This window comes from Brachycentrus maculatus, unplaced genomic scaffold (assembly GCF_059751285.1).
Source record: "Brachycentrus maculatus isolate JH-2025_06_01 unplaced genomic scaffold, ASM5975128v1 h1tg000029l, whole genome shotgun sequence".
NCBI classification, from domain to species: Eukaryota; Metazoa; Arthropoda; class Insecta; order Trichoptera; family Brachycentridae; genus Brachycentrus; species Brachycentrus maculatus.
The window spans coordinates 921,920-946,795 of NW_028280783.1; the positions used below are offsets into that span (position 1 = coordinate 921,920).

Below are 24,876 nucleotides of genomic sequence, written 5' to 3' on the forward strand. Positions count from 1 at the left end.
TCAGTCACTTGGGCGTTATGGAATTTAAAAAAAGAGCTTAACAGCGAGTTTTAAGTGACCGGTTTGCCGGCGACGGTAACTTGTAAGTCACCGCTTCGTATAACAGCGACTTTGTCGCTGCTTCACTTCGTCCATCCCCTTGCTTGACTTTAATATAACATTATATGTAGATCTAAACATTGAAGAGAAAGGGTAAAAAGGTAGCCTTATATTTAATTGCAGATGTGTAAAAAATAAACGCGCAAAGCTTATTTTTATTTTATTTTAAAAAATACAACACACAAGAGCATATTTTATTAATGATTTAGTATTATGTAAAAATATAAAAATATAAATTTAGATTTAAAAAATAACAACACAGTGGTACAGACCAAACTAACACAAAACCAAATGTAATTTTAAAAAGACGACAAATCCATAAACGATTAAATATGTTCATTGCATTTTTTTTAATAACTCTGGACGCGGTGCATGATGCATTTTTATCAAGCACCGCGTCGCTATTCACCCGACCGATGTCCTCCCGGCGACTGACGAGTTTTTCCGAGTTTGGTCGAGCAGAAGACGAGCCGAAATCAATGAAATGTCAACATTACGCCGAACTCGGAGCTGTCGCGGTGAGTTTTGAAGCACCGGGTAGGGTTGTTGCTTCGGAGAATCGGATTGCCGGTATTACCGGTGACCATCTAAGTCACCGGCATCAAAATATCGCTTATCTCCATAGTGCATAGTATTCCCATAGTCTTTCTCGGTGAGAATACCCTATTTTCCGAAAGCGGAAAACGCCCGTTTGCAAAATGCTAAGCTTGCCGGCACATGTAAGCTTTCCGCCGGCGTTCTTCGCTGGAGTATACCTAAACTGACCATTTATTTTTTTCTTCAAAACGGGACATCTACCAATTTTACGTAATAGTATGTATATTTTTAAAAAAAAACACGTAATTTTTCATAGTTTTTATGTATTAATAAAAAGAAAAGGAATGTTGATAAGAACATAGGAAGAATAAATAACATAAATATGAAACTATGGATAGAGCGCTTGGCTCGCTGTACTGACTGCCCGAATGCTCGCAACGTAACGTGTTACGTTACGACAAAATGGCTCCGGTCAGTCACCACCCTTACCTCTTCTATTTCATACAGTTTTGAATAAGGTAATTTCCCTTCACCATTGGAACCTGCAATTTTTCACAATTTTCTTGCATTTTATTTTTTCTTAAATTCCAAATGTTCTAAATCTGCTTTAAACTTTTTTACCACTATCAAAGTATTACTTTTATAGGATTTACTATATATTTTGACTTAAAAATATTACCTCTTTTGATTTTGTTTCTAATTTGTCCATTTAACCATAATTTAAAAAAAAATATTTAAAAATAAATATTATGACAAAATCTTTTAGAAAGTATGACGTTCAAAACATGTTGATTTACTTTTGTAAAATGCATTTTTATGCATTTAGACATAAGCAATGAACATAAACTTAATAAAAATATTGTTTAATTTTTATTATTCGTTGAGGAAAATTGGAAGAAGATTATTAAACTTAATGGGTAGACCCAAGATTACCCAAAATATACCTGTTATCAATACTGTATTTAAGAATTTACTCACATACTGTAAAATTTTTAAAAATTTTACAAATGCAGGTCAAAAATAGGTTGTTCTTTTTCTCCACGATTAATGTATTCAACGAAGGATATAATTTATCTATGGGGCGGCGATTGATGCCAGAGGTGCAGAAGTGCTTGCTACAGAACAGGTAAACGTGTTGCAGGTGCCACCCCGTTGGGCGGGCGCTGGGGCGCCTCGATGGCCACGATCGGCCAGCTGTTATTGTCCTCGTCGGACACCGCAATAGTGGACGTCGTCGCCCTGCCGCGCTGAGCGCAGCACGTGCGGGATAATCGCCTCAGGGATATCTGACAAATACGCATATTTAATAATTTTAATTAAACCATATCCGCTCCCTAGGTGGAGCATATGGAGTCCACAAACTGTTTCCAGGCTTTTCTGTCGGCTGCCAGCTCCCTTGCATCCTCCCAAGTCAGATCCGCGTCCCGAAGTTCTGACGAGAACTGCCGACGAATTGTCAGCAGTGGTCGTCCTGGGCGGCGCGAACCTGATGCCTTGTAAAAGAGGCACGTTGATGGCGGCTCTCAGGAGGCATGCGGAGTACATGGCCCAGCCGACTGAATCGCCTTTTCATGACGACAGTTGTGACCAAGATTTGCTGCGTCCTACGCCTTATCTCTTCATTCCTCACAAAGTCAAAGTCAATACGCATATGCAGTTCAAAAATAGGTTGTTATTTTTCTTCACGATTAATGTTTTCAGGATGTAATTTAAAGAAACTAACTAATTGACCATCATGCAGAGGAGAAAAGAATGCCACACTACTCTGTATTTGCAAACATTCTTCGTCTCTTCCACGTTCATGCATCTTCTCATACATATCTGCCGATTATTTCGACTCCTAACCGGACCGCTTTCAAGTATTTAACATACCTGATCGTGCCAAGTTTTTCTCGGTCATCCTCTGCTCCTTCTTACAACTACATTCACTTCATATTTTTTTTACCATTCCACGTGTAAACCATTTCAACACACCTTTCTTAAATTTATCTATTAGTGCTTATCTCATCTTTGCATTCCTTCCTTATTTCACCATTCGAACATCTATCGTGCATCGTTTTATCGCACGTTCTTCTGAGAGATCGCATTTCAACTGCATTCAGTCTACTTTTGTCACTCTTTTACCAACTCCATGCTTCACTTCCATACATTAAAGGTTGGAACCAACACTCGGTTATGTACTCCCAGTTTAGCTTTCGGGTATAGGTTTTAATTTGGAGAACATTCATCTGATTACAGACGGACCTCAACATTCGAACATGATTGGTTCATGAAAATGTGTGCGAAAGTTAAATATTGGAAAGTAGAGGTATGTATAAAACATTAAAAAAAAAACCTTTAAAAATTGTATAATAAAATTGGTTTTTATCAAAAATTACTTAGTGCATATTGAATAAAAATGATATTTTCTTAATAAACTTGTCAAGAGTTAGTTGTATTTGACTTTTTTTTTCTTTTCTTCATAGAGAGTTCTGTAACATGTACAGGCGGACCTCATCTTTCGCACATTCGACTTTCGCACAATTCACTATTTCGAACATTTAACTTTCGCACACATTTTAATGAACCAATCATGTTTGAAAGTTGAGGTCCGCCTGTAATCAGATTATAAATATATAAATATATATATATATATATATATATATATATATATATATATATATATATATATATATATATATATATATATATATATATATATATATATATATATATATATATATATATATATATATATATATATATATATATATATATATATATATATATATACATATATATATACATATATATTTACATATGTATATATATATATATATATATATATATATATATATATATATATATATATATATATATATATATATATATATATATATATATATATATAAACACACGAGTGCAGAAGCACCGAAAAGATAAAAATATGTAGGTATGTATACATATAAAAATTCTTACATTATGTTTGTATAGGAAGAACGGATATCTCACGAAAATAGATGAGGTCAGATACATAATGAGCAGATGTTTTCCTTTACAATCTGGGTTCTCGTATATACGCAAGATGTATACGTATATGCCAATAAAATCCTATGTTCGCAAAAATAACATTAAATAGACGAACCTAAAATACATTTAGCAAAAGCCGTTCAAGCGAATCTAATTCATACATCCCACGTCAAAATAAATTGTTGCTAAATTCATTATGTTTAAATAAAGTTTTTCTTTTGTTTTATTTCCAAATATTTTATTATAGAATAAAAGGAGAGTTTTAAATGTTTATCGGGTAGGTGCGATTTAAAAAAAAAAGATTTTGCACATATATAGATACTAAATTATAGCATTTTTAAGATTCTGGACTCGTCTTCAAGTACAAGATGTGGTACGTCGACTTCTAAACCTGTTCGTTGTAAAAAAAAAAAGTTGCGATTTGATTGGTAAAAACCGCGACTACAATACACAGTGTGAGAAACAGCTAATCTAGCAGTACGAGAGTCCTTAAATGAATATCTTCAATTAGTATTAAATGTACGTGTATTATGATTTGTAAATGTCAAAATTAGTTTTTGGGAATGTTAAATAGGCACTACACAATGATCGACCATTTTCGTCATTAATATACTAATCATGGGCTGGTGTACAGTTTGAATTCGACTGTCATTCTAAGTGATCGCATCGTTTTATGGCATCCTCAAAAGTTCAGTGAATATTTTTATTTTGGAGTTCGTTTGGAAAAAAAATTGCTATGGATTCGGCTATTACAGGTAAGCATACAAATATATTGATAAGTTTAATCAAAATATATGGATGATAAAATATGTTTTAGGATCAATTTAAGAATATAAGTAAATTCTTATAAATATACAAAGAAAATAATAAACGATAAGGAATAACTGACTTAAATTTTATATTTCAGAGAACACAGGACTTCCCAATACAAATGTGCAGATGAAGGAGTTGTCAACGGACAGTTCCAGATTCACCCAAATATTATTTAAATTTACTTACAAAAATCTGTTTTTATAATAAGATTATATAAAATCCTACTTAAAACCCTTACCATAACTTAAATGTGGTTATGATTATAACAAACATTACTTAAATTTAATTTTTTTCTTCATATTAAAAGTATACAAGTTATTATTATTACGATAAACTAATTAAATTCTTTCAATTTAAACTAATTTTGTAAGAAAAATGATACACCATTAAATAATGGTTTTCAACCCCTGCCTTGATAATTATCGGTAAAGATGACACCCTGTTACTGGTCAAATAAAATAAAAGTGAAAAAACCTAATAGTTGTTGTTTTATTGTGGAATATAATTTTGGCCGCCTAATTTATCGCAGTGAAAAGACTTCTAATAATAAAATAATGTATGTACATTTAATTTAATGTGAATTAATTTAATTGTTTATTCGAGTGAAAATTAATAAGATATAAACATAATACTGAGACGTCTAGGTTTAATTGTTAAAAACGGTATCTTTGAAGACCATCAGGAAAAAGGAATGAACTGTGTAATTTGTATTACGAAAATGAATAAAAAAGATCAAGAGCTGTTTTCTAAAAATACACCACAGGTCTTCATATTGAATGCTTCCACAACCATTCCTGTTTAAAAAAAGATCTTTTGCTTGAGTAGTTTTTATATTTATCACTTTTTGTGTAAATATCTAGCCAAACTTGAAATATTTTTTATTTATTTATATTTACAAATTTTTCATATGAAATTTGATAAGTGGTCAATTCCTTAAGCTTGTAAATAGAATCTTTACATTCGCGATGTTCGTAATTTTGTATTGAATTATTTTGTTTTTTTTTTCAATAATATTGTAATTTCGGAAACCCAAGAGGAAGCCTCGAGTAATCTTTCTTTATAAAAATTAATTATTACAATACTCGGCTCTCCAAACTTAAAACACAGTAAGGGACATTTTTTGAAAAGCGTTTTTTTTTTGCATTTTTGGATTAAGTAGATTCTACTTAGTCCAAAAATGCAAAAACGCTTTTGAAAAAATGTCCCTTGCTGTGTTTTAAGTTTGGACAGCCGTACTTTCTTTATCACAATATTTATTTTATTGATTTTTTGAAAAACGCATATTTCTAAAGATTTTTCTAGCCTTAAAAATTCAAAGGATTAAGGTAATGTATCAAAAATATATAATTAATTAATGAATATTGTGCCCACGATTAGGCTGCGCGCACATTGAATACGTTTTCGTACGAATTTGAGTCGTTCAAATACGTGCGTATACGCAGATACATTTACGACCATCATGGCTGCTACAGACGGAGCCGAAATGCATATGGCGGCTGTAATTTTTTATTATTTTGTCTCTGGTCCATCACGTTTACGTATGAATTTGTGATGACGAGGACTACTAATTGGTTAATATTACACCGCACTTTTACATTTATGACATGAACGTCAACACGAAATCACCTGGGGTGTTAAAATTCATACATGAACGTGATGGACCAGAAACAATATAGAAAAAAATATAGACGCCATATGCATTCCGGCTTCGTCTGAAGCACCCATCAAAGTATCATGGAAGCTCGCACACTGGGTACGAATTAATCGTGCGTGTACGCACCTATACTTACGACATCTGAATTCATGTCGTACAAACCAAGCGCACACACTATTTGCGCGGTTCCCCAGTGACTTTGTGTGATGTATGTCAATGTCATGTCGTGGCGAAATGAATAATCTTTACCTTTTAGAAAATTCTCGACCCACAGAGTTCGGCTTCGTTATTGTCGTAGAACCGGATAGTGGGTAAGTAATAAAAAAGGGATGAATTCGGTCAATTTCATCATATTGTGGCAGACATAAATAGTGACTCCAAGCAATTTCAAGGTTATTTACGGGTGGAGAAAGAATCATTTAAATACATTCTTAATATTATATTACCTGACCTGATCCGATTCAGTAACTTTCGCTACTATCAATGTAGGAGCCTATGGTGAGGAGAGTGATGGTGAAATATTTTCAAATTACAATATATCAAGACAAATGGAAAATGGTTACCAGGCATCAAAATAGGTTTGCCTCATGTCTTAGTAGACGATGAAGAATACCCTTTGAAGACGTACATTATGTGCCCACATCAGTGATTATACGCGCATGCACGCATAATTTGTACCCAGTTTGCGAGCGCCGATAGTACTTCGAAGGATGGGAATACTGATAATGAGTAAATTTTGTACGAAAATTTCAACGCAACCAGACTGCGAGCTCAATCAAATCGTACGTATTCGTAATACTAAATTTCGTACGAAAATATATTCAATGTGCGCGCGGCCTTACAGTTTGCATAGATATATTTTGTATGTTAAGTACCTATTTTATTTTTTGTATTGTTTTTGTGTGTGGAATTCTTTTGTCTATGGTTAGTAATAGCGTCTTCTGGCGTATAACAACACAAGGTAGTCTTTTACTATAACGGCCGAATTAAATATGACGTCATGAAACTTGTAAAGGTGAAAATATTTCTAAATTAAAATATATTTTGTGTCGGGTTGTGGTCCTGTGGTTAGTGTCACGGACAGTTAAGTCAGAGTTTCTGGGTTCGAACCCACTCTACCACAATTTGATACCTATTTCTAATAATGAGCTGCTTAGGCTCACAGAAATAGTATGAAATTGAAGTGTTTTTGTAAATAATAAAAACTTACATATTCCTCTTTTTATAAAAAAAAACAAAATGTGTAAAGCAAGTTATCAGAGTTTTCACAGACATTCTTTTCATATTTGACCTCGTAGCAAAAATTCCATTAAAAAATATATTAGGCTGATCCTAAACACTATATCTTACCCTCTTTTACTTAAAATTAATAACTTCTTCTTCTTCAAAATATCATGTTTCGTTATATTTAGCGAAATTAATAACTATGTTAATAATAAAAATGTTGATATAACATTTTCTCAGTGTTTTTAACTTGTATCATTTCCTGATCAATAATCGAAGAAAAATATCGTTTTCATTCATGAAAATATCAAATCACGAGATTTGTTTACTAAAACTGAGAACATTATTTGAAGATTTACAGATCAAAATTTAGTGATAAACCATATTTGGATACATATTATGTTGAAACATTTCTACATTACATAGTGACGTCATATGCTCGTTAAGTCAAACGACTGGAGATGCGAATGGCTAACCAGTAATATTTAGCTGCACGAGTTCTGGAGTCTGAAGTGGGTCTGGTATCATTTATACAAATTAGTTAGTCTTTGGTCTTTGGTATCATTTGTGAAACGAATTGTCGTATGAAGGGCAGGGTTGTATAATGTCTGAATCCAAGTGTTCGGCTACCTTCAAACGAGCTGAACAATTGAAACGATGGGAAGAGTCGGAGACCAACGAGCAGTCCCCTGATCCGAAAGGCTCCGGTACAATACGGTTCTCAGTGGATTGTGTATTTCTGGCGGCATGCGCTGCGGGAGACAAGGATGAAGTTCTGCGCTTGGTCCAGTCGGGGGCTGATGTGAATACTCCTAGTGCTGATGGACTGACAGCCCTTCACCAGGTACCTTTTGCCATTTATGCGACACCGATCGTCCGTCACGCTCACTTGTCAAATTACTTACTAACTTTTTGATTGACAATTACTTACAAAATGGCCGATATAAAAGTTACAAAAGTTTTCAACTCCTCCAAACTATAAGTAGATTGATGTTCCAGCGGAGCCATTATTTAATATTTGTATATCTTTGATAGGTGACTCAAATTGATATAAATTATACAAAAAGTTTGTGAACTGTGTTACATATTGCACATTTTCCTGATGTAACGTTCGTGTATTATATTAATTGAAAACAAACTTTGAAGTTGCTATTTATCAGCTATAAAATATATATTTGAAAAAAAACTGAGCTTTAGTAAGTTAACAAGCAAGTGAAAATTACTAACGTAACTTTTTGATTAAAAATTTGAACTTATCTATGTTAGTTTAAAACAATATTTATGAAATGTATGCAATCTCCTGTATATCCTTGCCCCCATTTAATAACGTGATGATATATATTGTCTCCTAATAAGATCATTTAATAGTTCAATTTTGACAAATATAATTTGTAGTAGTCTATTTAATTTTTGAGAACTGGCATTAGATTTTTATTCAAGTTCTTCCAACAAATCAGCCAATCATTACTATATAATATTTATAAAAAAAAACTTATATCCAGACGTGCATTTTAAAATTCTTCTACTTTAATTTAATTTCCTTTTTTTAAAAAATGTGAATCAGGTTTCCAAAAATTATATTTGGATATTTTTCATACATCATTAGTTAATATTATTCCGTATGTAACACAATATAACGATACTCTATTGACGTTTATATAAGAATCTTCTTCAAATTATAATAAGGAAAATCTTTAAAGGACCATGGCTATCTAAATCGATATCGACCATATATGTAATCTGTATTACCGATATCCAACATGGTGCTGATAGCTCCGTTACTGTGGTTTTATAAAAGAAGTCACTAATTTTATATTTATTAATTAGCTAGTTTCTTTGAAAGTAATTTCTTGTAAGTCTATTATATGGGAGGATATTGTTTGGAGAAGAATATTTTGTTACCTGTTTTAATACCAAATAAAATGTTTATTTATTTATTTTATATTTAATTATGAATATTTTACTAATTTATATTTTACTATATAGATTATTATATATAATTTAAAAAAAAAATTTTTTTATCCACCAAAAAATAATACAAGGTATGTTAAATATTACATACTAAGTACATATTGTATACTATCTGTCACCAGCCACGCGTTGCTGTGGCTCACTCTAATTAAATGGATAACATCAAAATCGCACATTTTTAATATGTTTTATTTCACGATGCAATAAAAAACAGCCGTCCGCCATGAGCAATATTAAGTATTGCGTGTGTTGTGTTGCCTTCAACAGATAGCGATGTAATTGTAGTCGAAAAATTGTTTTGAAAAAAAGCTGTTTTTACGTGTCACCGCTAAAAGAAAACATGATCAAATGTATATTAAAACATGCGCGTATTCAAATGACACATTGTGTCAAAATTTCTAAGCAATCGGTGAATAACTTAAGGAGATTTGAGAAAAACAAAAATTAACATATACTTTAAAATTTTTGCGAACAAGAAATTATTTACTTTCTTTTCATTTCATAATAAACATAAACATTCTCATGACATAATAAACATTGACCTTGAGTAATGCAAATAATGCAACGCAATCAGTTTTAAATGGTGGCGACCTTCTTAATGCCATGTGTGCAATTTATCCAGCTCTATCAATGGAATAATATAATATTATCAATGAAATAAAATAATAATATGAATACTCATGAGGTCATTAAACTCACTGCAAGGTTGTCGATTCATCCGTTTGTAAAGTCAGCGAATCTGTTTTCTTTCTTCCAGTCACCGCAAGGTTGTCGATTCAACCATTTGTGAAGTCAGCAAATTTGTCTTCTTCCTTCCAGTAATACGTATTCATTAAGTGATAACGCTAGAAGCTATCCAATCAACCGCTTATTGATAGCGATGTTTGATAAATAGTATTAGCTGCGAGTTCTCTTTACACTCAATTTCTTATACACTAATTCATCATTACTTTTTATTTTCCAATTTCTTATTTGTTAATGAATATTCCCTTTGTTCTATTTATAAACTCACCGCACTTCACTTAGAAATCCTTATGCTAAATGCCAATTATGAAAATTCTTCTTCTTCTTTTAACACTTATCCGCACCCAGTGGAGCATAGGGCACTGCATTGTATTGACACAGTGTTATCTTGATCGTTACATGAAGGCAAGGTGATCACTCCTGCGCTTCAGTGACCAGTTCAGGGTAATATTAAATATTACAGCGTAAAATTACTGATATATATTTTCACGCCCCCCTCCAGCCTCCTCCGGCACGGCAGCTAACACGCTAACCATTACACCACAGAGGCGGTCATGAAAATTAGTGTACAATATTATCTTCAATCAAATTCTATTTATCGCTGTCGGTGAGTTTAATGCCGGATTATTTGTTAACAGGCGTGCATTGATGACAAACTCGACATGGTGGAATATCTCATCAAGTTGGGAGCCGATGTGAATCACAGTGACAATGAGGGATGGACACCCTTGCACGCCACGGCTAGCTGCGGTTTTGTCAGCATTGCACATTACCTCCTCAGTCATGGAGCAAATCTTCCGGCAGTCAATAATGAGGGAGAGCTACCTGTCGATATAGCCGAAGCGGGCCCCATGAAAACTTTTCTCCTTGAAGAAATCAAGAAACAAGGTTTATATAACATTAGCCTTCCCCTCCCGGTGATATGTATTTACTACAACTCAAGTTAAAAAACACAATATCAATATAATATATAATAGATACGGGCTCAGGATTTTTTTTTTGGAGAACTGGGAGAAATCATGAATTGTTGGTTAATATATCCAAAATTAAACAAGGTTTATTGGATTGAATTCTACATTTATTTATGTATATGTTAATACGTGACGCGTTTCGTCTTAAGACATTATCAAACACTCCATGTTGTTGAGTGTTTGATAATTTCTTAATAAGACGAAACGCGTCACGTATTAACAAATACATAAATAAATGTACAATTCAATCCAATAAACCTTATTTATTGATTTGGCGTTTAATTTGTAGAACTCCATTTTAATTTATGTATTAATTTTAAATCAAACACAGATTTTTTAAGTCTACTAAGTTGTATTTTATTAACAAAAACACATAAAAATTATATTGTGACAGTTGTTTCGCCTTGTTAGGGCATTATCAAACGAATGTGAAGATCAAATGGACTACGGTCCTTATGTAGCTATACAATTCACTAGCTACATAAGGACCGTAGTCCATTTGATCTTCACATTCGTTTGATAATGCCCTAACAAGGCGAAACAACTGTCACAATATAATTTTTATGTATTTTTGTTAATAAAATACAACTTAGTAGACTCAAAAAATCTGTGTTTGTTTTAAAATTAATACATAAACCAATAAACCTTGTTTAATTTTGAAAATATTACCCAACAATTCAATGTGGAATTCTACCAACTGTCTGCAGTTACAATAAAAAAGAAATCATGAACCGAATTTTTTCAATGGTGATGAAAACTGGTGGTTTAAATATATGAATATTATTTCGAGAAATAAAAATACTTTGTGTTCTGATCCATTCACGTAATAAATGTAACCCTGAAGAGGGCAACAGATTGTTGCCGAAACTAGTTGGTTAAATAAAAATGTGAGTGGATCAGAACACAAAGTATTTTTATTTCTCGAAATAATATATCAATATGATCCACAAAGTTAATGCTTTCAATATTCAAAATATGAATATTATTTATAAATAATAAATATATTTTTATAGGAATTGACTGTGAAAAGGCACGCTCTGAGGAAGAGAGGCTACTAACAGAACTGTCCAAGAGATGGATTATTACCAAGTCACCTGATGCTGAAGTTCCGGATGAGAAAACTGGCGCCACTCCATTACATGTCGCTGCCGCAAAAGGTTATGTCGAGGTAATCATAAAAATTGTTATGAGATACATTTTCTTACCACCCTACTCTCAATTTTTATACTAAATGAATATTTAAAAAAAAAAAAAAACTATTTACTATTTGAACTCCTTTGCCTGAGTTGAGAGAGCCTAAAGAAATAATCTATTACAACTTCAATACGGAGTTCTCATCTAAAGGTAATTACTAAATTTAAGGTGAAAATAAGTAAAGCCCAATGACATAATGATTTTTTTTATATATTTTTTTTGTCAAGAGTGTTTATAATAATAATAATAATAATAATAAATAAAATAATAATAAACTTATATAGCGCCATTTTCGTAAAATAATACCTTAAGGGCCATATAGTTTAAGCCAAAAAAATATCATTTAATCTTGGTTCGCCTCCGTGGTGTAATGGTCAGCGTGTTTAGCTACCGTGCTGGAGGTCCCAGGTTCGATTCCCAGGGGGGGGGGGGTAAAAATAAATATTAGTGATTTAACACTGTATATTTATTTAATATTACCCTGGACTGGTTCCTGAAGCGCAATAGTGATCACCTTGCCTTCATGTAAGTAATGATCAAGTTAACACTGCGTCAATTTGATGCAGTGCCCTATTCACCATTAGGTTGCGGATAAGGGTTATAATAATAATCTTGTTCTATTTTTTCATACTTATTTAAAAAAATGTAATTAGTAATTACCATCAACTTTTTAAAGAGCAATTATTTTTTAACCACCTACTTTTAGAGCATTTTTTTTTTCTAAATTCTAAAATATCAACTCTAGAAAACTGCATTACGTTTTGCTATTAAACCTGTGAATAATATTCATAATGAGTTGATCTCTTATCTGTACATTTATTATTAGTTTATTTACCGTTAAATCTACATAATCATTTCCCTATCATACTCATAACCTACCATTAATAGAATATCAGTTAGACCACTAGTGTGTTTAGCTACCATGCTGAATTGGTTCGATTCCCACGAGGAAGTGATAATAAATATTATTGATTTTACACTAATGTTTATTTTATATTACCCTGGACTGTTCCATGAAGTGCAGGAGTGTTAACTTTGCTCAGTAACGATCAAGATAACACTGCGTTTTATGATTTAAGGGTTAGAGAGAGTTAGACCGCAATCTAATCGTCAGTATTATTCATTCTTCTATATCAGACATGGCAACAGCAGAAGGTCCACTAGTTACTGAAATTACAGATTGTCATCTATGTATTAAACTAAATGCGTTAAGTAAAAAATAAATGAATTTATCATCATTTATAACTCTACATTAGACAAACGTAGACATTTTTTAAAATGTGACTGTGAACTACGTGTATATAATACATTTTGTTTTGAATATTTTATCGGTAAAACACTCCGTGTTATGTTTTTCTGTTAAGGAACTTCAAATTACAAAATATTTATTATTTATCATAGTTGACATTCCTTTACTCGCATATGTTTTTGGCATAATCTCGTACTTACCTAATGAAATTACGCAAATCCATGCCTTGAACGTGGTGGCTAAATAATTTGTGAAATTAGTTAAGTGTTATCGGTTATGGCTTGGTAGTAAATTATTGTTGTATCACTGTTAAAAGTATTTCTAAAACGAATGTCAAAATGGCTTTTCAGGTTATGATTTCACTTCTGGACAGTTGCAATGTAAATGTGGACCCTATAGACTTCGATGGGTGGACGCCGCTACACGCTTCCGCACACTGGGGTCAACAGGAAGCTGCAACAATCCTGGTCCAATACGGCGCCAATATGGATATCAAAAATTTCGTTGTAAGTTTCGAGTCGTCATTTCCTCTTCCTTAGTGTGGCTCATTGATTTCAACTAAATCTGTCTACATTTTAAGTGTGTCCAAATACTTGTTCACAAATCTGGATAATCTCCGATAATAGTTATTTTTCATATTATTTTTTTACATCTCAATATAGATAAAGAAGAATATGGAAGTCTGGGCATTAACGGGTCATTTCTGGTTGTCAATCATGGGTAGAATTGGTGAATGTTACACTTGTGTAAAGCGATCACTTAAACTAGCCTATGACGGTCGTAAGCCCTGTAAATGTCCAGACTTCCATATTCTTCTTCATCTGTGTAGAGATGTCAAAAAAATAATATAAATCTGTCACTGTCATTATCGGCTTTAAATCATATGTGGCGATGAATATTCAACTCATCAAGGTTGGCTATGATTGGGTTGGATTGGATTAGGGCAAGTTAGATTACCATCATCATCACATGTCTGTTTTTTATTATGTCTCCTGACCTACAGTGCTAATAATTGTGATATTGTAATTTGTATTTGATATTCCTGATGTTGGTTCAGTCCTAATAGTGATCCTGCCGTGCAGCCCAGATGTAAAAAACAAATATGCGGTTTGGTATACATATATATATATATATATATATATATATATATATATATATATATATATATATTTATATTACTTCTTAAGGTTACGTTTTAATTTCTTAAGTCTTCCAGGTATATATATATATATATATATATATATATATATATATATATATATATATATATATATATATATATATATATATATATATATATATATATATATATATATATATATATATATATATATATATATATATATATATATATATATATATATATATATATATATATATATATATATATATATATATATATATATATATATATATATATATATATATATATATATATATATATATATATATATATATATATATATATATATATATATATATATATATATATATATATATATATATATATATATATATATATATATATATATATATATATATATATATATATATATATATATATATATATATATATATATATATATATATATATATATATATATATATATACATATATATATATATATATATATATATATATATATATATATATATATATATATATATATATATATATATATTACATTTACTTATAAGTGAGCAAAAATGATTTAAATATGATTAGCAAAGAAAATGCGTAATATTACATGTTTTTTTAATTATTTTTTTAAGATACCAGCATATTACAGCATTGTGTGTCGATATTTATAGATGACCTTTCATCCACCAGTGTAATAGCTATCACCAGGGTGTTATGTTAAAGAATATTAACATTCCTTTGAAATTTCACTAAATCACTAAATTATTAGAATACTAAAATATTGACTATAAGTATCCACACACAACAGCATAATTTACTATAAAATAAATAAAAAATATAAATGGCTGTGAAAATTAACCATGTATTATTTTTTTATGTTATGCATTTTTTTAAAGAAACACTCTATGATTTTTAAACAGTACAAACTCTGATTCTCAATTGAATGGAACAAAAGTCAAAATATATTAGCAAATTAAATTATCTCAAATGAATCCGTAAAACGCGATATTTAAAAAGCAAATTTTACTGACAAAATTTCAAAAATAGTAAATACAACATATCTATTAAAAATGTTCTAAAAGATATTTTTTTCTTGTGTATAATTTTTTTCAATATAAATTTTATATAATTTTTTTTTCAGCTTGCGATGTTTATTATTATGTATTTATTTAGATCTATTTGTTCCTTTGAGCGAGTTTCTAAAAAAATATAAAGTAAAACCCCCTATAATGAGGTACCGCATTATCGGAGGGAACATTGCGGGGGGTTAATGTTTTAAAATTGTATTTTAATTGATTCACTAAGTTATTTTTGCTGATAAAAATGCAATAATACAATTTAAAACATCAACCCCTTATACTGTTCCCTGCTATAATGCGGTACCTATCTCAACAATATAGGGGGGTTTACTGTTGTCATATTTATACTTCACACCCATCGCTGCGACCACAGGTCCACTGAACACTTGCCCATTCAATCAAACAATGTTTATAGTCTCGTCACATAAAATGCATACAATTTTATGCACCGTGGCATAGTTGGGAAGACGTTCAATTGCAAAACTGGCGTTACAGGTCAAATTTATCTTTATTTATGTTTTACTTAGTAAATACCACTATTTCGTGAAATAGTAGTATTTAATAAGTAAAACTTACCATAAAAATGGATAGATTTTACCACAAAGTGACTGCCGAATCAGTAAATGAAATCAATTTCTGCTAATTGAAAATGAATCCGAGAAATATTTATTTTTAATTGGTCCGGGTATTTGTTATGTATTTTTCATACCTAACTTCTCTATCCTTACTATCCTTCCCGGCAAACCAGCCTCTTAAAATACATGCTTTGCGAGTTATTCCTTCAAAAAACCTCATTAACTACCTATTCTATGAAAACTGAATACTGTTAAAACTACTACAGTTTTTAGTCAGTTGAGCAGCATGTGGTCAGGCATCGTCTTACTGGTCATGCGTGCATTTCTGTTTGTTTTCACGCAGTACAACTTGCTTCAAACGCATTTAAAAAATTTTTAATTTTCAATATTTTTAGACGGTTTTAGCAACTCATAATAGATCACACCTTTCTGAACCCATAAAATCCAGAACTTAGCCTCGGCACAATGAATGTCTCACTTTAGCTGTGATGGACCGTCTTCACCCAATTTTATTTTCGTTTAGTATTTTCGTAATGAATACATTTTTAATTACCATCTGGCTCAAAATCTTTTTTTCAAGCAGCATTTCGCAAATAGTTAGAAATGTCATACAATATATAGTGTTGTGAAATACAATGCCATCTAACATTTAGTATTCTTTTTGTGATGCCTCTTCATCATGTACTAATTCGGGATCTTCGATTTTTTAATGTTTTTTTTATGTTCTTTGTCCTGTGTTTAAAATCGGCATTTTGTAAATTTCAAAACCATTCTTTACATGTTGTATTCCATGGAGCATGCTCTCCATAAATTTGTACGAGCAAACAATTCGTTTCTGTGCCAATTTTTTTTGCAAAGATACTTTCCACAAATTATGTTTTGTTGAAATAAAATCATTCATTTTCAACCATATTGAACAAAATTTATTTTTAGTCAATGAAAAAATGTCTTAACAAAAAAAATCAAAGTTTACTGCCGTACCCGTCAAATAAAAGTATTGTCAGATGTAACAAATACATACTAGCAGGATTAGCACCATCTATTAAAATAAGGCGGAATTATACGTTTACACTTAATATATAAAGTTTATATTTACATAACATTTTTGCTGCGATTTATCACAGCAAAGCGAGCTTTTAAGCAGCTTTTCACATTTGTCAATGAGCACTATTTCTTTGTATGTTTATGGAGACTGTTAAGAGACATTAGTCCCCAGATGCGATGTGCGGCGTGCGGAGGGCAAAGCTGTGATAATATAAAAACTGAACATTTTGTCCTTAACCCTTTGAACCCATGATCAGATTGAAAAACAACGTTTGCATCTCAGTCTGGATATATAATCCCATTGGTCACTTCATTATTTCCCCCCACTGTAGCGCGTCAACAAGTTTATGCAAGTTTATCAGTAGTGATTATCATTTTATTTAATTAACATATAAGGTGAGAAATTTATGCATATTTAACCTTTTTTTATAATTATTATTATTGTTGGAATATATTACCCAAATGGTTTTATATGGTGGGACAATATATTGTACACCTATTTAAAAAAAATAAGTGCAGGATTGATCACCTTGCCCTCTTATAAGTAATGTCAAGATAACATTGCATTAATACAATGCTGTGCCCTATGCACCATTGGTTGGAGAAGGGTTAGAAGATTTTTTTATACCTTTATATTAAAAATATTGATAATACCTTTATAATGGATGAGAGATTTTTTCTGCAAATATTCATGTGATCTATATGTATATGATTTGGAAAATAACTTGATTTGAGATTTTTTAAATGTTTCGGATTCAAAGGGTTATACTGGCAAATGGCGGTTGTTTTTTCATAGGATGTTTTTGATGATTAATCCATAAAAAAATTATGAGAAATATTCTTAAATACAAGACAGTTTTCTTAAACTCTGATTGTTTAAAGATGTAATTTGTCATCTCAAAGCTAATAAGTCAGCTACTTACATTATATTTTTTTCTCTGTCATTTGTTTAGTACATGACTATATTCTTGTAATTCAACTATTTCCTCTGCAGGACACTCCAGCTTGAAATATTGCATGGAAAGCAGAAATATTCTCCGTTTCCTTGGTGATGTCGCTCACTCCTTTCAAGAACGTCATAAATCAAAAAACTTGATTTTTCAGGAGAACGTTTTCAAAGTTTAAAAATATAATACAATGTATTAAAAATAAATATGAAGCCATTTATTGAACTTTTTACTGTGCAACCAATCTTTTTAGGCAAATCTGAAGGTTCTTTCTCCATTTGAAAAATATTTAGTATATTTCAAAAAATAATTAAACAATACCTTTTCTTCAAAATGCAAAAACAACACTTTCTGCCTTGTAGCGGGTAAATATTGAGTTAAAAATATGCCTCTTTTGCTAGGATATAGTACATTTTCTGGGCATTCCGAAAACATGCACAATTGAAAATTGACGATTTTTGATTTATGACGTTCTTGAAAGGAGTGAGCGATGTGTAAATCCCGTTTACAAAATAGCAAATCAATTCTCAAATATGGATTCCTACATGAAACTTCCACACATCCTGTAGGTTTGTTTAATGAACATGTTTGTTATATTTTTTGTTGAAGGGCCAAACGTGTTTTGATGTCGCCATATCGGACATGGTTGAGCATCTTAAAGATTTGAAGAATACACAAGACACCATCGCACCTTACAACAAGCAGAAGAGGAGGCTGACAGGATCTGATGATCTTCAAATCAAACTTAAGAAGCCTGATGTACAAATAGAAAATAAAACAGAAAACAATGTTATTAAAAAGACTGTCGGTAAGCATTTTAGCAATTTGTATACCAATGTAATTTATTACATACTGGACAGAGCTTTCATGTCCGTATAATCTTCTTTATTAGTGTATTGAATTTTGTTGTTCAATAAAGAATCATTTTCTTTTTTTTAAATGGTCTATAGGCCAAACAAGCAAAATATCTAAATTTTACTGTTTTATACATGGTGACAATCTATGTATCAAATTAAATTTATAATTTAAGTATAACTTTGTTTTGAAATCACTATAAGTATTTTATTATAACTTAATTATAATGTCTACCGGTTTCGAAGCTGACCGCTTCTTTTTCAAGACTGATTAATACTAAAACAGTGGTTGGCTACGAAACCAGTAGATGTTATAATTAAGTTATAATAAAATATTTATAGTGATTTTAAAACAAAGTTATATTTTAAATATAAAATGGAAAATCACAAAGATATTGCTTCAAATATAAATTATATAAATTAAATTTAGCTTCACAGCTTCTCAAAACAATTATTGTAAATCATTAAATAACAATATTAAAATGGGAACTCCTATCAGGTGTTGTTACCGTCAATTCCTATAAACAAGGGAGTTTAACATTGTTTATTATTATTATCAACAATTTATCCTGCCTGATGATAAATGATATCCATGCGGTTTGATTTTCCAGAAAAGAAGAATGCATTGAACTCAAACTCCCACAGTGTGCCCCCGGGCGATGGCAAGCCTCCCAAGGTCGGGGGGCTGGTGCCGCTGTCCACCGCCCCCCTCTCCCCCTCTGACACCTCCCCCACTGACGACGAGCCGTGCTGGAGACACTCATCTAGGCAGAAAGTCACACTGCAAAACTCAAGTAATTTCCTATTTAGAATTCTAAGGTTTCTAGAGAATTTCTAGAGGTAAAATAAAATATGGAACCAAGGCAAAATAAAGAAATGGGTAAATGATCAAGAGTTAATTCTATGATAATTGCAAAATTGTTTTTATGTTTCATTTTTTTTCTTTCTTTTTTGTGTGTATATTAGGTTAAAATTGATAGAGACAATAAAAAACGTATTTAAAAAGAACTCTACCAACAGGACACTTAAGGTGGCCTGGTGAGTGAGTCTGCAAAAAATATTTTAAATATGTTTATATATATTTTTAAAAATAAATGTACATATACAGTTTATGTAACAAAAAAAATACTTTTATCGTTAAACCAAAAAACTACCCCGATAATTTAGTATGTTGACAATTTGTGTATTGCATCATTACTAGTATGTGTGGTTTTGTAAAGTTGGTAACAATGCCGTTAAAACTAGTGTAAAATAGATTTTACTACTCCTAGTACTATTTTCTACCATGCCCGGGTTCGATTCCTAGGAGGGTCAGAATAAATGTAACTTATTCTTATTCTTCATCTTGGTGTAGGCCTTGTGGCCTGTTTTTAAGATGGATTAGCCTCCTGCGATGTCAATTCCCAGCTATCGACCAAACTCTTTAGTGGTCTGCCTGAGAGCCGTCTACCATGGGGTTGGCTGTACAGTGTGATGTGGGAGAGTCTGGATGGTTCCATTTTCCTCACATGCGGAGATACCATTGTCTCCTTTGTTCCCTTCCCCACCTAACGACATCTTCGATCTCGCATATTTCCCTGATCCTGGCATTTCTTATTCTATCTCGAAAGCTCTTGCCTGATATGCTTCTTAGAGTCTTCATTTCTGACACTCTAAGCGCGTTTTTTGTGGCAACGGTGTTCGCTGTACATTCGAATCCATTCGTTATGATGGGTCGGACACAAGTGATTTTCACATTCATATTTATTTTATATCACTCTGGACTGGTACAAGAAGCACAGGATCGATCGCCTTGCCTTCATGCCATTAACTGTGTCAATATGATGCAGTGCCCTATGCACCATTGGGTGTGAATAAGGGTTAGAAGAAGTATACTTGGAATAGGGACTGCAAGCTATGCGGTAACAGTATAAAGTGTGAAGATCATAGACTTTCAATAATATTAACACACTAAGGACAGGAAATGTATTTTTATCTGTGGATTGATGCTTAAGGACAGGAAAGATAGTTTTACTTTCTGCGCCCGCTTCATTTCAAAGTCAGAAAATAAGAAATTATTTAATGTTTTTATATGAATATTATGTACCAATCTGTTTGTTGAGATCTAAACTATATGTGCACAATTATCAAATCCCGTCGCCAGTGGTCCACAGGCGTAAAAAATCACCAGTCTAAAATGTGTTAATATACTTATACATATGTCGCTCACTCCTTTCAAGAACGTCATAAATAAAAAAACTTGATTTTTCAGGAGAACGTTTTTAAAGTTAAAAAATATAATACAATTTATTCAAAATAAATATCAAGCCACTTATTGAACTTTTTACTGTGCAACAGATCTTAGGTAAAACGTGAAGGTTTTTCACCATTTAAAAAATATTTTGTATACTTAAAAAATATAATAAAACAATACATTTTCTTCAAAATGCAAAAACAACACTTTCTGTCTTGTAGCGGGTAAATATTGAGTTAAAAATATGCCTCTTTTGCTGGGATATAATACATTTTGTGGACATTCCGAAAACATGCTTAACTGAAAATTGACAATTTTTGATTTATGACGTTCTTGAAAGGAGTGAGGGACATATCGCTCACTCCTTTCAAGAACGTCATAAATCAAAAATCGTCAATTTTCAGTTGTGCATGTTTTCGGAATGTCCAGAAAATGTACTATATCTCAGAAAAAGAGGCATATTTTAACTTAATATTTACCCCCTACAGGGCAGAAAGTGTTGTTTTTGCATTTTGAAGGCAAAGATATTGTTTAATTATTTTTTTTAATGTACTAAATATTTTTCAAATGGATAAAAAAAACCTTCAGGTTTTACCTAAAAAGATCTGTTGCACAGTAAAAAGTTCAATAAGTGGCTTGATATTTATTTTTAATACATTGTATTAAATTTTTAAATGTTAAAAACGTCCTGAAAAATCAAGTTTTTTGATTTATGACTTTCGTGAAAGGAGTGAGCGATGTGTGAAAATACCCAACGTTTGTTAAACATGGAGATTTTAAATAATTTATATACGTTCTAACCTGTGTAATATGATGAATTGTATCCAGTGCATTTCCTTTTCTCTTGCTTGTTTAAGAATTTAAGCCACTTTACCCTTGACTGGACTGTTATTTTATTCAAGTTCATGATAAAGTGTAAAGTTGTGACATGCTAAGTTGATAGAAAATATATTGCCTTGTTATGATGTCATTTATTTATATTTACTTACATATTTACCCTTGATATTTTGTAATGTAAAACATCAGTCATTAAGTCTATTTTAAGAATTAATCTAGTAATAACAGTAGACTTGCGGTAAGAATCGTAATAATTTCATAAGCCATCCTTACTATTTTAGTGACTTGGAAACATTTTAAATTACTGAAATATGATCTTTTATATTTCTATATTAATTCTATAATAAACGGCTTGAGATCTTCTTCCTTCTCTATTTACTAATTTATTTATTTTTTTTTCCAGCAATTAATGAGAAAGAAAGTCCACTATTCCCTTCAGAAAGCGATATCATCCTGCGACGTACTCAGAGCTGCGATATTGATAAGTTGTAAGTCATAATCTGCTTCAATTTCATTACAAATACCCAAAGTTCTACTAATTTTAAGTTCAACTCTCTCGAAAACACTCCAATTACGATGCTAATTTTTTTTTTAATTAGTAGCCAAATAACATGTTTTATAGTTAAAGCTACAAATTTTCAATTTTTCAGATCACCCCAACAAGAAAAACAAAAGAAGGATGGTTTATTATCTTCTAATCCATCACCAGCTAGAAGGTATGTCTATATATGTTTGTATTTATATACATGTGTGCATATGCACATATGCGCGTTTATATGTATAAATTTATTAAGATTATCATACTTTTAAATTGATTAGCCTTTTTATACAGCACTGAAATATGATGCATACTGAACTGCATTAATTTTTACAAATGAGTAATTCACTTGAGATATTTGTGTTTAACAGTTCTATGGAAAGTGTAAACGATGTATCAACCAAAAATATCCCTGCTGAACCTGCTCCCTCGAAAATATCGCCCGGAAATATTTTCAAGAATTTCTTCAAGTAATGTACTGTTTATAACGAGTGTGTGTGCGTGTTTGGATTTGCGTCCTTTTTATTTTACAGCCCCTTATGTTAATAGAGTTGCTAGTGTCCTTCATTAAACTAAAAAATAACTACAATGAAAAGCTCGTTAATTTAAATTATTAAAAAAATCTTTTAATTCAAAACAAAATTAAAACTTTTTTAAATGCAAAATCGCAACAAAAACTGTTGATGGGCAAGTGAACGACCAATCCTGGGGCTTTGGCTTATCTACCTGGAACTGGGGAATATGCTGTCACAGCTTGCAATGGTACTCATGGATAATCCTTTACTTTCAGGTATCCGCAATCGGAAATACACTGATTTTTTCATAATTTTTTGTTGTTTATATCAATTTTGAATTAATGAGCTTTTAATTAATTGTTACTGTAGTTTTATCTATTGTTAACATAAAATAATGATTTTAGTAGTGTTAACCCTCAGGCAGTAAGATGTTAATGTCATTTTAAAGTATTGTTTGTTCAGTTGGTAATATATGTAACTATCTGATAAATAATTAAATTGTGTTAAATCATCAGTAGACAGCGTTGGTGGTCCGAATTCCGACATAATCTGGAAATATTTGAGAAATGATCTCCTCCGATGTTGGGCCACAAGCTATCTGACCAACCTTTGGGGCAGTACGCACAGAGAACTTAAAAGCATTAACTCCGCTTCTAACACTCCTGCCGTGGTGGATTGAGGCCATTAAATTCCGTGTAACTTAGTATCTCTAATTAATCTTGGGGGTTAAATTAAAGCCAGTTACAACTTTTAATATAGAAAAATGGTATAAGGAACATTTTTCAAAATTACCTTAATTTTTACTTTGCTTGTTTTCTTTAATTTAATTGAACATCTTAATTGCATGTTATTTACGATAAAACTTCATTTTTAAGGACCATCGGAAATTAGTGCAAGATCAACCGAAGTTAAAAGTGAGAAAATTCTAAATGCATGGAAAAATGCAACCGTACCTTTTTTATTTTAGTGAAACAATCATTCATCTTCACTCTGTTCATCATTTCCCTTCATTTTTTTTCCTTTTTCTTATATTTTGTACAAACACAATCAGATTTGGTACACATAGAACCTTGAGAAGCATCCTCCACACTGATCTTGCATATTTACCCATATTTATTTAATGACGATGCCGGCCAGAATGTTAGTCAATGGAGAGCGCTACAGAACCACGATTACTGACTTCTTTGTACCTCAGTTGAATGGCATTGAAGTGACAGAGCTTTGGTTTCAAGAAGATGGCGTAACATGCCACACGGCGGGTGCCACTATCAATTTTCTGTATAAATAAGAATTTGTATACCTCTAAGAAATTACCCTATATAATACTGTATTTCATTACCTAAAAGAATGTGTGTGGATTTGTTTAGATCATTTGTACCACCGGTTCGCGATGAAGAGAGTGAGACACAAAGGAAGGCCCACGCCAAGCGGGTGCGAGAGACTCGGCGGTCCACCCAGGGGGTCACTCTCGACGAGATCAAATCTGCAGAACAGCTAGTCAAAAAGAAGAATAACTTGATAATCGCAAAACCTGAAAATGAATCTGTCAGCAAAAGGGAGTCAGTAACTGAAAATGAATCTAATAAGGTACTTACTTATTTTTGGAGCCCCTAAAATAAAATACTCATAGAAACTTGACAATAACTTT

At 31.6% G+C, this 24,876-nt stretch overlaps 1 protein-coding gene and 2 long non-coding RNA genes across 5 annotated transcripts in view; 2 read left to right on the forward strand and 1 right to left on the reverse strand.

Annotated features, from left to right (window-relative positions):
- Positions 1–381: 381 nt before the first annotated feature.
- On the reverse strand, positions 382–3,820 carry LOC148312904 (uncharacterized). Its single transcript, XR_015838670.1, has 2 exons — positions 3,595–3,820; positions 382–1,922 (listed from the first exon to the last, which is right to left on the reverse strand). It is a non-coding gene; the product is annotated as an uncharacterized LOC148312904 (long non-coding RNA).
- Positions 3,821–4,093: 273 nt separating this feature from the next.
- LOC148312905 (uncharacterized) lies at positions 4,094–4,936 on the forward strand. The gene is made up of 2 exons (XR_015838677.1): positions 4,094–4,400; positions 4,553–4,936. It is a non-coding gene; the product is annotated as an uncharacterized LOC148312905 (long non-coding RNA).
- Positions 4,937–7,875: 2,939 nt separating this feature from the next.
- Mbs (Myosin binding subunit) overlaps positions 7,876–24,876 on the forward strand; it is a 31,186-nt gene continuing 14,185 nt past the window's right edge. For 2 of the 3 annotated variants that reach the window (XM_088271313.1, XM_088271319.1), the window contains exons 1-10: positions 7,876–8,180; positions 10,690–10,939; positions 12,036–12,190; positions 13,816–13,971; positions 18,861–19,059; positions 19,717–19,899; positions 22,579–22,663; positions 22,826–22,891; positions 23,085–23,183; positions 24,596–24,815. In XM_088271313.1, the coding sequence (XP_088127439.1) occupies positions 7,941–8,180; positions 10,690–10,939; positions 12,036–12,190; positions 13,816–13,971; positions 18,861–19,059; positions 19,717–19,899; positions 22,579–22,663; positions 22,826–22,891; positions 23,085–23,183; positions 24,596–24,815 (1,653 nt within the window). In that variant the 5' untranslated portion in view covers positions 7,876–7,940. The remainder of the gene's footprint in view (positions 8,181–10,689; positions 10,940–12,035; positions 12,191–13,815; positions 13,972–18,860; positions 19,060–19,716; positions 19,900–22,578; positions 22,664–22,825; positions 22,892–23,084; positions 23,184–24,595; positions 24,816–24,876) is intronic. The other variant, XM_088271324.1, reaches the window with a different exon arrangement.